General features: G+C 43.4%; 1 protein-coding gene across 1 annotated transcript; it reads right to left on the bottom strand.

The window, feature by feature from the left end:
* Positions 1-676: 676 nt before the first annotated feature.
* Positions 677-13,699, bottom strand: LOC119396321 (vasopressin V1a receptor). Its single transcript, XM_037663485.2, has 2 exons — positions 12,714-13,699; positions 677-1,520 (listed from the first exon to the last, which is right to left on the bottom strand). The coding sequence occupies exons 1-2, from the start codon at positions 13,509-13,511 to the stop codon at positions 1,140-1,142; spliced, it is 1,179 nt and encodes a 392-aa protein (XP_037519413.1). The 5' UTR covers positions 13,512-13,699; the 3' UTR covers positions 677-1,139.
* Positions 13,700-15,154: the final 1,455 nt, after the last annotated feature.

Here is a 15,154-nt window from a genome sequence, read left to right as displayed (position 1 = left end):
TGCTTGCAGCCAGTGTGACAGCGAAGAAACGATAGACCACGTTCTTTGTCGCTGACCTTGCTACAGCTCGCACAGACTGTCGCTAGCTGCTGTGTTGGCCCGCCTTGACGGCAGACCCCTGTCGGAACAGTCAGTGCTGGAATGCCGACCCGAACGGTCTGCACAGCGAAAATCATTTAAGGCCTTACTGAACTTTTTGCGTGCCAGTGGCCTATTGAATAGGCTTTAGTACTCCCGCTCTACAGCTTCCTTTTGTCTATATCTTTTTTTTATCGCGCGCCTGCTCTTCTCTCCGCTGTCCTTTCCATCTTTCTTTCCCTTTCCCCCTCCCCTTAGTGTAGGGTAGTAAACCGGATGCCACAATTCTGGTTAACCTCCCTGCCTTTCTCTCGTTTTATTACCTCTCTCTGTCTCTATTGTCTGTTAGTTCTCGTTAATAATGTATCTAACAAAGAAAAACTAGCCCTTCAAAAGTCATCTTCTTATGCTAAAAAGAAGCAGATATGATACAACCAAGCTAGCAAGATGTGTTATATGAAGTACCAAGCTAAGCGCACTTTCTTTCTTTATGTCAACAAGTACTCATTGAGTCGCTCATACTTTAGCTTTCACAATCGCAACGTTCTCTTCAACATTATTTTGAGGCCGCACACACGCACACAAAACAATGTCACTGGGTAAACAACAACAACAACAAAAAGTGATCACTCGCGTCTGTTTACCATATGTAACGTTTCCTGCGAATCTTAGAACGATAGCTTGTTCAAATGAGTGAGCAACTTGTCTGAACGGTTTTATTAGACGGCGTAGCAGTGTCTGCCACATTACAAAGAGCAAAATTTTTCACCAACCCGGCTCACAGCACGAGAAACCTGTACAGCAGGCGGAAAGATTATGTTTGGAACGCCTCTGAAGATGAGCATGAATTGTCATTGCCGTGAAGTGCAGAGTCGCGCATGTCGTCTGTACACATGACGCACTTACACACTGCACAGTCGTCGTAAATGCTATACAAGGATGAAGAAGTATGAGGCAGGGTTTCTCGCCTTGTATTGACGAAAGCAACGGAATACCTTACAGAAGATGCCTCGCGAGCCGCATCTCTTTAGTACAGTGTTAGAAACGAGGCTTATAAGGGCTTAAGTCCTCTCGGAAGCCATATCCAGGTTGGCCGTGGTTATTGTCCGCGAATGGCGACCGGAGTAGGTCACCGTCAGCGTCGCCATCTTGTGGCTGCTCTTACTTCTGGCGCGAGCAAACCAGCGACGGAAGCAGGGCATATTTTTCACCAACGACGCGAACGTACTTCGACTTCCTTCGTGGTGGTCCTTCTGGAAGTACAGAAAGATGTACGGATTTATGGCGCTGTTAGAGGCAGATATGACACCAGATAGAGCCACCACGTTGGCATTTAGGACGCCCGGGTTGCCGAACGCCAGGATCACCTCTTGCACCATGTAGGGCACGTTGGTCACCAGGAAAGCACCGAACACCACGACAGTCATCTTCAGGGTCTTGACCTGCACGGAAGGACATAAAAAACAGAGTGTGAACGTAAATATTAAGAGCATGAACTTGATAAGCTAATTGTAGTAGATTAAAAGCCACTTCAGTAAGTTGAAGTAAGGTAAGTTTGGGCATGTCCGTGTTTATTTGCAGAAAAATTAGAACAAAGCTGGTGCTTGACTGCCGACCATGAGGTCTCGGCATTGAATCCCGTCGGCGGCGGCATTTCGATGAAGCCAAAACGTTAGAGGTACGTGTGCTTAGATATATATGTGCACGTTAAAGGACCTCAGGTGGTCGAAATTTCTGGAGCTTTCTACGACGGCACCTCCGTAACTATATCGTGGTTTTGGGACATAAACCCCAGCTATTATTATTATTATTATTATTATTATTATTATTATTATTATTATTATTATTATTATTATTATTATTATTATTATTATTATTATTATTATTAATATTATTATTATTATTACAGAAAGGCGGTGGCGTGCTGATTGCCATTGACAATTCACTGAAATCCGTTAGACGGAAAGACCTAGAAACTATCGAAGAATCGATCTGGCTAGAAATCAACCTTGAGCGCCGTGAAAAATTGTTGATTGGATGCTTCTATTTACCGCCCAGCATTTCCCCTGCCTCGTTTCACGATGCCATGTCTTCTATTGAACTTGAGTTATCTTCTCATAGTGGGCACAGAATTATTGTTCTTGGGGATTTCAATGCACCTGGAAGTGACTGGAGCACGCTTACCTTTTCTCATTACAATCATTTCACAGAGAAAAAGTGCAGCCTGCTCTTGGACTTTCTGGCGTTTAATTCCCTAGTGCAACATAATTCAGTCGTCAATTCCAGTGGCAACGTCTTAGACCTGTGTGTGTCAAACGATCAACCCCTTGAAGTTTCCCGCTCCAACATCTCTCTTGTACGTCCGGACAAATTCCACCCACCACTAAACGTAAGATTATCTGCATCAGCCGAAACAACGAGCTACAGCAGTTACGTAAACAAATCTCCAAGATTTGCGTTCAAGCGAGGTGATTACACGGGCCTCTATCATCACTTGTCCACCGTTGAGTGGTCACAGGTTACTGACAAACCTAATGTTGATGACCAGGTTGATCGGTTTACGGAGCTTGTACTGAGCAGCATGCTTAATTTTATTCCCCAGTATACACCTAAACAACGTAAATACCCCCACTGGTTCTCATCTGAACTTATCAGTGCACTGAAGCATAAAGATCACGCACACAGGAAATCTAAATGTTCTCCATCCAGCGAGTGGAAGGAAGAGTTCAGCTTTTTTCGAACTCTCTCTAAACGCCTATATAAACGGGATCATAGTTCGTACATTGAATTCTTAGAAAAAAAGCGCCTCTGACAGGCCGGCTGAGTTTTGGAAGTATGTACGTAAACGGTCTAGCAAAAGCGGAGAGTCCTTCAGACTACTAGACTCAAATGGGGTAGAAGTGCATGCCGTCGCTGACTGTTTTGCCACACATTTCTCATCCGTTTATAAGGCCTCAGACTCCAGCACTGATATCAGACAACAGCCCAAGGCAGTTAGCTCATCCAGTGCTTTGTCGCTGGATGAAAATCTTATCAGCGAATGCATTAAGCGCTTAAAACCATCCTTATCATGCGGCCCAGATGGCATCCCCTCCGCCATACTAAAAGCATATGGTACTATATTTGTCCCAGTACTGACTACGATATTTAATAACTGCCTGGACACTTCCACATTTCCTAGCATGTGGAAAACTGCTCGTGTTTTCCCAGTATTTAAGTCGGGCTCTAAGACAGATGTTTCTAATTATCGCCCGATTTCTCTACTATGTGCCACATCAAAGATCTTCGAACTGGCTCTTCACAAAATATTGTCTTTTAGTGTGAAAAACTCATTGATTCCAACTCAACATGGTTTTCTTGCTGGCCGCTCAACTACCACAAATCTTGCTAGTTTCATGACGCAGATCTCCACACCTATTTCTCAGAGAGGACAGGTTGACGCAATCTACTGTGACCTGAGCAAGGCTTTTGACGTAGTCAGCCACACACTGATTATGGTTAAACTTGCGAACTTTGACGTTGACTTGTCGATTGTGAATCTCTTGCACAGCTATCTGCTCAATAGATCTTGTTATGTTGCCGTGAATGGCCAAACCTCTTCTTTGTATAAAGTGACTAGTGGGGTCCCTCAAGGGTCGGTATTAGGCCCACTCCTATTTTTAATTTACGTTAATGATGTTTCTTTTGCCATCCGTAATTCTTCTTTCCTCTTGTATGCCGATGACATCAAGATATTTAAGGAAATTCATTCAGTTAACGACTGTCGCTTGCTGCAGTCAGATTTGTGTTCTTTTTCCGAATGGTGCAACGGCAATAACCTTTCTCTAAATACCTCAAAGACAAAATTCATGTCTATCACTCGCAAAACATCTAGCGTGTCATTTCAATACTTTGTCAATTCTGCGCCGTTATGCAAGGTTTATGAAATCAGTGATCTTGGTGTTATTGCTGACAGCGCGTTAAACTTTTCTTCTCACGTTAAGCGTGCTGCTATGCGGGGCCTTCGTTCTCTCGGATGTGTTTGTAGAATATCTCGAGAATTCAGGTCTCCCATGGCCCTACACAAATTGTACACGGCAATATGTCTTCCGCAACTTGAGTATGCGTCCGTGATATGGAATGGCATTGCTCAATCCAGCGGTAACACCATTGAACGAGTCCAGAAAAAATTCCTCAGCATATATAACCATCGCTTTGCTAAAATGACTCTGGATCTCGTTCAAGTACTGCTGAATCATTATCACTGCCATCACTTCACTGCCGACGAAATCGTTCTGATCTCTTATTTCTCTACAAGCTAGTCCACGGTATCATATCCTGCCCTGTACTTCTCAATTGTGTTAATTTTCGAATTCCGCGTAAGTTAACCAGAGAGAACAGACCGTTTCATGTACCCGCCTGCTTCTTCCAACACTCTACCGTTCACAGAATACAAAGTCTTTATAATAATAATTTTCTTGATCTTGACGTTTTTCATAGTCCACAATCATTGTTTTTATCCGAGCTTTGCACTGTTTTGACATAGTATGGCACAATGTACAAAGTCTTCCCTTCTCCGTCTTTCCGCATAGTTGTATATGTGCAACCTAATTTTTTATTCCCCTTCAATATTTGTCATATTGTCTTATTTTACTCCTCCCCTTTTGTGTTCATTTCTCTTTGTCTACGTGTTTTTGCTCTTTTTATTTCTGAAGACTGTCTGTATTGTATTGTTTATTTTTATTGATTTTTTTTTGCGTGTGCCTGCACAAAGACCTCACGGTTGTTCCTGGGCACGTTAAATAAATGATTGATTGATTGATTATTATTATTATTATTAATATTATTATTATTATTATTATTATTATTATTATTATTATTATTATTATTATTATTATTATTATTATTATTATTATTATTATTATTATTATTATTATTATTACAAAGCTGTTCGGTAGTAAAGATGACGCAAAAGACACATTTTACAGATTTATGCAACGCGTTGTTCGTAATAGTCCGTCCTAAATTAGCCACACAAGCATACCGAGATACCATGGTGAATTTTTTTTTCTAATAAGCGTAGATGATGTTTAAGATGTCTCGTTGTCTTTAATTGGTGGCGGCTACGTCTTTGCCCATAGGTATGAAAATAATGGAAGTCGCGGTTGTGAAATACACTCAGACCTATAGTCAGCTTATGTACGAAAGTCGAACGCAGAAAAGAGAAAAGTCAAGCCAAGAAAGCACACGGCGTAATGAAGGTCATGACACAGAAAGAAAAAAAGCATGGAATAAGCTTACAGAAGCCACTATAAGTCAGCCGCAGAATATAAAAAAACAGCCGGTTATACGAAACACATACACTGAGCCTGCACTAGATGAATGCTCAGCAATATATTCTGGGATTATTGCTCGCTTCCACACATCTCTGGAACACCATTAACGCTAGCTCTTGTATTGAAAAGGTTCCCCGTGGACCAAGGTTCTCCTTTAGCTCTATTGGTGCCTATCAATAAATACAGTCACGCTTTAAATGTGTTTTTGCGTCGACGCGCTAGCATTCGTGTCGTAGATGCTTTACATCCTTATTAAAGTAGCCACAAATGCATCTAAGGCCATCAGAAGGTAAAACTATTTCCCCTAATAAGCTCTGTAAGCGCAGTGACGCGCTGTGGCAGTGCGCCCAAGTTGCAAAAGAGTGCCTAGTACCAAATATGCTCGGTATTTCAACTTTAGTTCAAAGGCCCACCTAAAGTAAATTTGTATACTTAGGATTCTGATGAAACCATGGGTCTGTGCAACGAAAGTCTGAAATGTGATTTGATATACGCCGCAGTGCTTTGGTTGAGGTGCCACATGTGCTTGTCCTGTTTCTTCGCTGGCGGCAACATTTGGAATGGCATTGTATTGATTTTATTCGCATCAGTGTAAACAATGTTGCAGGAGGCCAGGGAAGACAAACTGCAGATTATTGCTGTACTCAGGTATCCATCGGAGTACTATTATGAACTTTTACTGACATGTTTCTATTGTGATGAAGACTTGGCTTGAAGGCATAATGTTTACTGTGCACGTCTGTATTATATGCATGCTTCAAGACATGTGCTTGGTATAAATTAAAGCAGTGCTTGATGGTATATGTTGCCAATGTTCATTGATGTACAGTGCTCGCGGTCTGAAATGTGACAGCAATACTTCAAGTATAACAAGCTGTATGCGCGATTGTTGGACGCAACCGCGTTGTGACGCTACAAATCTGGTCACTAAGTTGATATTGGCTGCCATGTAAATGTGCGGGCCAATATTACGACGATAGGACACGGACTTTGAAATGGTGGAAACAAGAGTGCGTACGTTACTTAGACTTAATTCGACGATTTTCAGTTGGCGAGCCCCTACGCGCCTAAACGAAAATGTATAAGCGTGTTTTTTTCCCCGGTTAGTCTCTTTAACTATGTCTGAAACAATAAGTGCTATAAGCAGCCATGCTTGTTCTTATTACAGGCAACAAATTGCAAACTATGTGTATTGAAGTGTACTGTAATTTACGCTTTACCGTATATATTAAAAGCGTACATTTTGTAATCATTGTGCTTCCTGCTGCATTTTAAGAGGGTGCCTGGACTACCTTAAGTGAAGCATACCTTCCCCCTGTTTTTTCTGGCCCCCTCATGCTTATGTATGAAATAAAAAACACCAGGTCTGCGCGAAAAGCGCAGCACAGTCACAGCGAATGCTGGAAGAGCGGCATTTCTAGAGCCCATTGTAAACTCTCTTGGGGCTACTAATTCAAGTACTCTAGCAAGGTACCCACTACGCCATAAATCTTAATTTTTGTGAAGTTGGGAAGCTCCCACTACGCCATTATTCGTCATTCTGCGGAGAAGCGAGGTAACAGTTACACACCTGTAAGGCATTATGTGCACTTTGTTGATGCGACGGCTGATGACGATGAAGAATTATGCCAGGGCCCTTTGTAATGGGTTAGAAGCCTTCAAACAACCCACTCGTTGCGCAATCCGCATTGTGTGACGCCGGTTACAGAATTCGCGTCGTGTGACGCCTGGTTGTCATTTTCCTCTTCCACCACGCTATATTACACTTGCAAATACGGTTCCTTCCCGATATGAAGCCTTTTTATAGAGTCTTTTTGCAAAGGAGTTTCAAGCACCGGTACGTCTCTGTACAATAATAGTAGAATACTGGACTTCCATGGAGAGGGCCCAGGTTCGAACCGTGTTCCATCCTGGATATTTTTTTTCTTATTTCGTTTTTCTTTTTCTTATTTCGCGTAACAGCGGTTACGGACACCGGCGGCGGCGGCGGCGGCGGACAACTACGGCGCCAAAAACGGCCGTTGTTGTGATCTCATAACAGCTTTCGCTGTAAAATGAAATGGAATGATTGAAATTTACACATTGATCACGGCTGTGCCTGGGACTCTAACGATACCAGCTTGCTGTCGCTTCTGTGAATTCTTTTAGAGTTGCATATACTAGTGGCGTTTTCTACGAATTATCCTTGTAGCTACAATGTATCGATAACGCAACGAATTACATCGACCATTTTTTCAGTATAATAATTGTTTGGGATTTTATCTCAAAAGTTCTATTCGTAGCGTCTGTCAGAAAACACGTATGAGTTTAGAAGACAACATCAACCATCAGCTACTCCCGAGCTCTTAAAAGGCTTAAGACTTACTGTCGCTCACTTAACTCTGAAAGCTCATATTTTGACGACTCAGAATTTGCCGGCGTAACAAAGTGAAAGAGAATAGCAGTCGTAAAAAGAGAAAAATGCAGGCTCCGTTGTCATCATCATTTTAAGTGCGCAGCACTTTAGGGGCCCGGGCTGTCGTATGCTGTCGTATGCTGCGTAACGCAGGCAAAACCGTGTATAAAAATAGAAAAAAAAAAGAGGAAGCAAGCGATAAATAGAAAGAGAGAGAAAGGAAGGGAAGAAATAGGAAGAAAAATAGAAATAAATAGAAATAAGGAGATTAAAAAACTGGAAAATAGAAAAAGAAAGAAAGAGAGGAGGAAAGAAAGAGAAAACAGAAGAGAAACTAAGAAGGATGCCCAACTCCGCACTTTCTTCAGGCTTGGCAACACTGGTGCAAAGCTGCCTTAATTTTTTTTTTCTAAGCCAGACATTGTTCATGTACCCTTTATAAACACACGACTCCTTATCTCAGTCTTGTAGCCGCGATGTACCAAATGTAGTTTCTTTTTTTACATACCTTGCCTGGATTCCTATGAGTAAATTATGATGCGTTTACTAAGACCACTGTTCAGTGGTCATCAGTAAAATGCATGCTTATAGGCGCTACGCGAACCACCACAATGAAGCTTAACTAGAAAGAGCTGTACAGAATATCTACATGTTCATTTAGCGCGTGTATCAGTGACGTTCGTTTTTGTTTATAGTTGCAGTGTCCTGTGGCTGCACCTGTTGTGTGCTCACTCTAGAGGTCAAGTAACTTAATTGCAAAAAAAAAAGAAATCTGCACTGTTCATTAGAACATAAAATATTGTTGTGGCCTTTCTTTTTCAAATTTTTCACCGTCAAGGTGATGGCTGAGACGGTGAAACGGACATTACGCTGCCTTGTCATAAACGGCTGAGCGCGCTTTTTGTACGATCTACCGCGCGACGCCAATCGAGGCGCTGTTGTTGTCACGGCCACGTTCTCGTCTCTTTCTTGTGTACACCGAAAAAAAAAAGCGGCTTCTCCGTACATGCTGAAGTCTTGCCAAAAATAAAATTAGATAACCGTCAGTGTCGGCTGGTCTATATTGCAGACGTCATGAAGCTTACACATGTTTCGAAACATACAAACAGAAGAAAACCCGAACGTACGCTTGGTGGACAAAGTGTTGCATGTGTAAATGCTTGACGATCAAATAAGTTTTCCTGATTTTAATAACGGAGCTGCATATGGCTAGGCAATTCCGTTTATTAGCGAGCAAAAACGCGTGTTCCACAGAAATTGCGGAAACCCCACTACTCACCGCTGGTCCACTAAAAATGAAGATGGAAACACACAGACGGCAAGTACAAATTAAGATCGTGCACGAGACGCCAAGGGCATGCGGCAAGCCAGAAAAGACGGCGCATGTCGCGGCAAAAATGCGCATGCTGCTAAAAAAAGGAGCATACGATGAATTCAAAAGCATCCTCTGGACAAACATTTCGAATTTATTTACAGGATGTGTGATCGGCTATGGTTCGAAATTCTGTGTCGCCTATGCATCGCGTGCTAAAAGGTTTCTCTGGTCATGCAGCTTCGCAGTGTGGAATTGTTCCACAGTTTACAAAAAAAAGAGAGTCACACTGGCCACTTGAAAAAGGCAGAAGTTCGGGGAAACATGGAAGCTTTAACAGATGAAAAATTCGTGAACACGGGATGTCGCTGAAGTCGACGTTTCGACAAGCTGACTTCTCTTCTTCAGTGCTGCACCACGTTCAAGTTGTAGCCTTGAAGAAGAAAAGTCCGCTAGTCGAAACGTCGGCTCAAGCGACACCCCGTGTTGATGAAAATTTCATATCACACCAACTTGGCCTACATGGTCAGAAATTATTTCGCTTAAGGTCGCCATGCGTAATAAATTGTGCTGTAACTTTGTGTGGCTTCAATAAAATACATTTCGTGGTTTTGAGAGAAATATCCAGACTGCAAAAGATATTCAATAGAAGCCACACCATAAAGCCACACCACGTACGTCTTCTTGATCGGATCTTTCTGCGAATCTGGCTTCTGTCAGGGATTGGATATTGCCATCCAAAGGAGCCATCTTTCATTTCCCCTTCGAGCCGCCGTTCGAGCACCCGTCCCCTTATCACCTCTCTGTGGCCGTAAACCAAGTGACACATTTCCTTCAGCTTTTTATCGGACGTGACAGACGGCGATTTGAGACCGCCAGCAAAATAAGAAGTGGCTACAAATAAGGTATTCAGCTTCAAATGCAGGATGTAAAGCTGCCTGAGAACAGGAAGCTTTATACAGTTTCACAGGCATTACTATCGTATTCCTCCTTTATTGCTGTTATCACCTCTCTTTCTCTATTTTTTTTATTTGTCTTTCGTCTTCGTTGCTATCTGTTGTCGCCATGAGACAGATACATCTGTGTGGACTGAATGAAGATTCTTCGAGGAGGAAGCTTCGGTAAGAACGATCGAAATCGCAATGGTAAGTACGCGATATCTGGGTACACGAATCGTAAAAGGCCTGGGCCGTCATAATCGAAACAATGCTAGATTTTCTGCCTAGAGAAACCTTGCCCTTAGAAGTCGGTTCCTGCACAAAATACTTACTGCACTAAGGAGGAAACACTTCCGATAAGGCCGGCAGACTGGAAACGCCTGACTTTCTCAACAAACGTGCCAGATAAGACAGCAAAATTCCACTTTCATGTCCCAAAGCAGTAATCATCTGAGTAAAACATAGGAGCAACACATCCCTTTACATTGGGAGAGCTAAGAGGACCTCTTCAATTTCTCGCATGCTGGAATGGCTTGGCTTCGTTTGCTTACAGTGACTGGGTTAAGCGTAATAAAGACGGCACTGTACAAGTAGCGGAGGTTTGGGGGACCGAGAAATCTGTAGTTCTACGGAAAACCCACTGAACTAATCGAGGTGCTGCTCCTTAATCTTTATGCTTCTGGCAAAGCTAGCGAAGCGTACTGAAGCATGGCGTGTTTGAAGTGAGCATTGAAACGACTTGCGCTTGCCTCTTGTGACACCAGGGAGCGCGAGGTAGTCATCAGAAAACTGTAGTGTAGAAGTTACTGCATTCAATTATACATCTTTTAATGTGTCGGAGTAACTACAAATCAACACTGAGCTAATTTGTTCCCGTACGTGGCTAAGTGGCACCTGCATATTTCCAGATTCGGGTGCAAGTTCCACGAGACACAGGTTATTGCGCTCTTTGAACGACATTTACAACTTTCGAACCTCATAATTTTGACTTATTTCAGCAACTTGGCCACTGCACAAAATTGATGCTTGGTGCCAAAAGTGTGAACTGATCTAATACAATATTTTCCGTCCAAAGGCGATTTATTGGAAGCACGTCATCTGCAGTAGGACTTCAGTATATTTGACATAGTTATATTTCTATACTTTATTATTTGACCTCCTTATAACTCAATGTAAACACATTTCTTCAGGTACAAGAGTTTTGTGACTGGTATCAAGGTAAAACAGACCTCATGTCACGTGTTTCTATCTTTTCATGTATGGGCAGAAGGGATACTTCTTCCAAGATAACTAATATTGCTACTGTTTAAACTGCCCTGCATAAAGTGCTACCACTTTATTTCTGTAACAACAAAACCAAAATAAACCTACCGTAACGATATGCTCTAAATAACGTTCCCCCTAACAAGTACATTGACTACCTAATTGCCGAAGCTGGAAAGTACAAGACGTTTTAATTTCATCGGCTGCAATTTCACATTTGTTTCAAACACTGCGAAACCAAAATATAGGATTGCAACGGCTTCTTATATTCTGAAAGTTAGTGGTTCTACTGACACCATTCTTAGTAAGTTATTGTCCTAAGTTGTAAGCGTGCCTGACCAAACAAAACAACATAAGACGTAAGAAGAGTATATATAATCTCACCTCATACGTATCTCTAAAGTGCGCAGGCGTCTTAATGAAATAGAGCGTGGCATTTATCAGCTTAATTGATTGCAACATGTGCATATAATCTGCATAACTTTGCATGTATGTGCGTCTCTTTGCATAGAATTTGAACGATTCAAGGAAACTTCCCTTAACTCTTATTTTGACAGACACTTTGGATGTATCGTTATCTTTTAAACGAAGGTCTCCTTGCCTCTTCACGACCACTTTACGAGCGCTGGCTGGTGCTGTCTTGTAGATTAGACTATTCGGACCACTTGCTTTGCGCCGGAATAGATAATCTGAGTCACTGAATACGTTAAATTCCGAATGTGTGACAAGGTTCACGTTAATGGAGAGCTATACGACCATTTTGTATGTAAATACCGGGATGTGGCACGGGTTTCCGAACATTCATGACGACTTCCCAGAACAGGGATGCGCGCCAATTCGTAGCTGCAGGAGCCAAGGAGGCAAGAGACAACGACTGAAGTGGAAAACAAAAACAAATTGCAGCAACTTCACGAACTTAACGTCGTGGAAGACTGGTTGAACAGCGGAGCTGGTGGCATCATATTGCTATTTATTTGCTTGACTTTTCTCTATAGTAGTTCTGCCCCTATCTGCACTGTTTAACAAGTCTTTGCGACGTCAAGTCAGTGAAGCTGCTTCAAAATTTCGAATTCATAACGGCATCGTGCGACGTCGCGCCTCTTGTTAAACTCAGGGACCGATGCAAGCCGTTCACATCTAGCCTCAGTTTCTCTCCATCGAAGCTCTGGATCTCCTGTCATCTGCTTGCGCTTAGCTAGACAGCTTCTTCATTTTTAGTGAACCGGAGGTGAGTAGTTGGGCTTGCACACTTTATGTGGCACATGCACGTTAGAAGGTGCGTTACGCTCCGCAGGGATCAACCTCAGTCTTAAACGGCTCCACTGTTAAAAGCAATGTGAAACGCATCAATGTCTCAGGTTACGCTGTTGCCTGGCCGATATGGTAAATTGTTGCATAGTGACGGCACGTACCTTGGCAAGTGGAAGAGATGAGGCTGTTTGCTGTCCAACTTTGTCACTCCTGGAGCTATGCTTCCATATGGTGCATAATATGCCTGTGTAAAATGTCACCAATAGTGCGAGCGGAACCACAAACACCATGAAGAATACGAATCCCATGTAGACCTGTCGATGGTAAATTGGCGTGCCGCTGTCGTAGAAGATGGACGCGCAGAAACACCTTCCGGGAGCCACCTGGACGGCGTGGAACACGTAAACGTTCGGTAGGGACGGTAAACACGACACGAGCCAGGTGAACGCTGCCAACCTCCATGGGTCCGGGTTCGGTGCCAGCGGAGTGACGATGGCAATGTGTCTGTCTAGCGCAATCACCACCAGCATGTAAGTGGACGAGACGAGCGCGAACGTCTGTAGGAACTTGAAGAGGCGACAGAAGGCATCGCCCGCAATCCACAGTCTGCCCATAAACTCCCACACCACTTGTGACGTCATAGTGATGCAAGCTACCAGCAGGTCCGCTATGGCCAGATTCAAGAAGAGCACACGGGCTTTGGACATTCGCCGTCGCCGTCTCTTGACGACGAGCTTCCAGCAGACGCAGGTGTTGCCGATGACTGAGGCTACTATCATGACGATAATGATGGCGATGCGGGCTCGCTTGTGGTAGCGAGGCCCCAGGATGTCGTCGGCGCTTGCGGAAGAGACGACGTCCGCTGTGGCGTTCGCACTGATAAGCAGTGTGACGGTGCCGTTTTGGAAATCATTGTCCATTCGATTAGTGATGTCGTTGGTCGCCGTCATTTTGTGCATTGCTGCCGAAATTGAACGATGCACATTGAGCGTTTCGTCTTCCGGGTATTACATTTCATACCGATACATATAGATGGCCGTTCGAGCTTTCTTCCGGCGAAAGGTATTGCGTATGCCTAGCTGTCGCCTGATAGGACCTTGCAGCGGGGAAACGCCGCTGTTTCCATAATTTCCAGGCGCGGTGTCAGTCGATTCTGAAAAAAAGGAACAAAGGTCAGGAATTCGTTTGCATTTGCATTTTTCAGTGAGTATTTTTCGAAGAACGTCGCTTTATAATTGTGCCCTTATTATTATCAGAATAAAAGGCTCTCCAGCCGCGTTTTGTCCTTAGTTTATGTATTTTAGAATGTTGTCCTCCTTTGTCACTCTTTGAACTCGTTCCCGTAAAACACAGCATCCTCTGTTGTGCTTTCAGTAACTGATACTGTATCAGCGACGAAGCATTCTCTCCCTTTGGAAGGACGAACAGAGAAGAACAGATAGCATTAATAATCCCCACGAAGAGAGCATTAATAAAGGCATTACCACTGATTCATAACTCACTCACTCACTCACTCACTCACTCACTCACTCACTCACTCACTCACTCACTCACTCACTCACTCACTCACTCACTCACTCACTCACACACACACACACACACACACACACCACACACACCACACACACCACACACACACACACACACACACCACACCACACACACAAACACACAAAACAACACTCCTCACTCACTCACTCACTCACACACACACACACACACACGCACACACGCACGCACGCACGCACGCACGCACTCACTCACTCACTCTCTCACTCACTCATTACTCATTCTTTCGCACCGACGCTCATAGACCAAGTACTTATGCCAGACATGCAGCTGTCTGCTTCGAGAGAAGAGCGACAGTTTATGATCAGTGTCGGCGCAATTCAGTCCTTACGAAGCTATATTTACGCATTCCTCATAAGTGGCGCTTTCTGCATTCACCGTAAAGGTCCTTGCGAGTGACGGTCTCGGTCACGTTACTTCACCGGTCACAGGTACTCAAGTCTCTACCCATTCACTGCCGTGCCTCACACTAACCTCCTTTCTTCCAAACACACACTTTTTTTCTAGCGTGCTACCATGATCATCTTACGAACAATATAGGTCTTCATTTTCCTTTCCCTTTCTGTCCTTGATATCTGGCGTGCTCCTCTATCATTAGCAATTGAAACCGTCTTGCAACAGCTCTCACGTCGTCGCAGCCAATGACGTCCTTCATTGATCCTTGGTCACACGTGAGGCAAAAAGCTATCTAAACCTTGAAAAGACAGCTTTCTCCTGCCGCGGTAACTGCGGGTTTGAGCGAAACATGAGAAATATGAGACCGTCCAGCGCAGGAATTGAACAAGGGGCCACAATTACCTGCGTGACGCGAAACAATGTGAAAGATGTCTGCGCGTGACAGAAAACATTTCTACTTGTGTTTAGCCCTTTCTTTATTGCCCTAGAGCTCCAGCTGAACCAAAAAAAAATCACTGAGAATTTTTATATGTGCCCCAGTTTGCGCAATGATAGATGAACAAAGATTACATCTTGTAAGGAATATAGAGGAAAATATTGCGAAATTGGTAATTGTTGATAAGTGCTCTTAAAAACT

The sequence above is a fragment of the Rhipicephalus sanguineus genome, chromosome 6, assembly GCF_013339695.2.
Source record: "Rhipicephalus sanguineus isolate Rsan-2018 chromosome 6, BIME_Rsan_1.4, whole genome shotgun sequence".
NCBI lineage: Eukaryota > Metazoa > Arthropoda > Arachnida > Ixodida > Ixodidae > Rhipicephalus > Rhipicephalus sanguineus.
This window is presented reverse-complemented; position numbering and strand designations above follow the sequence as displayed.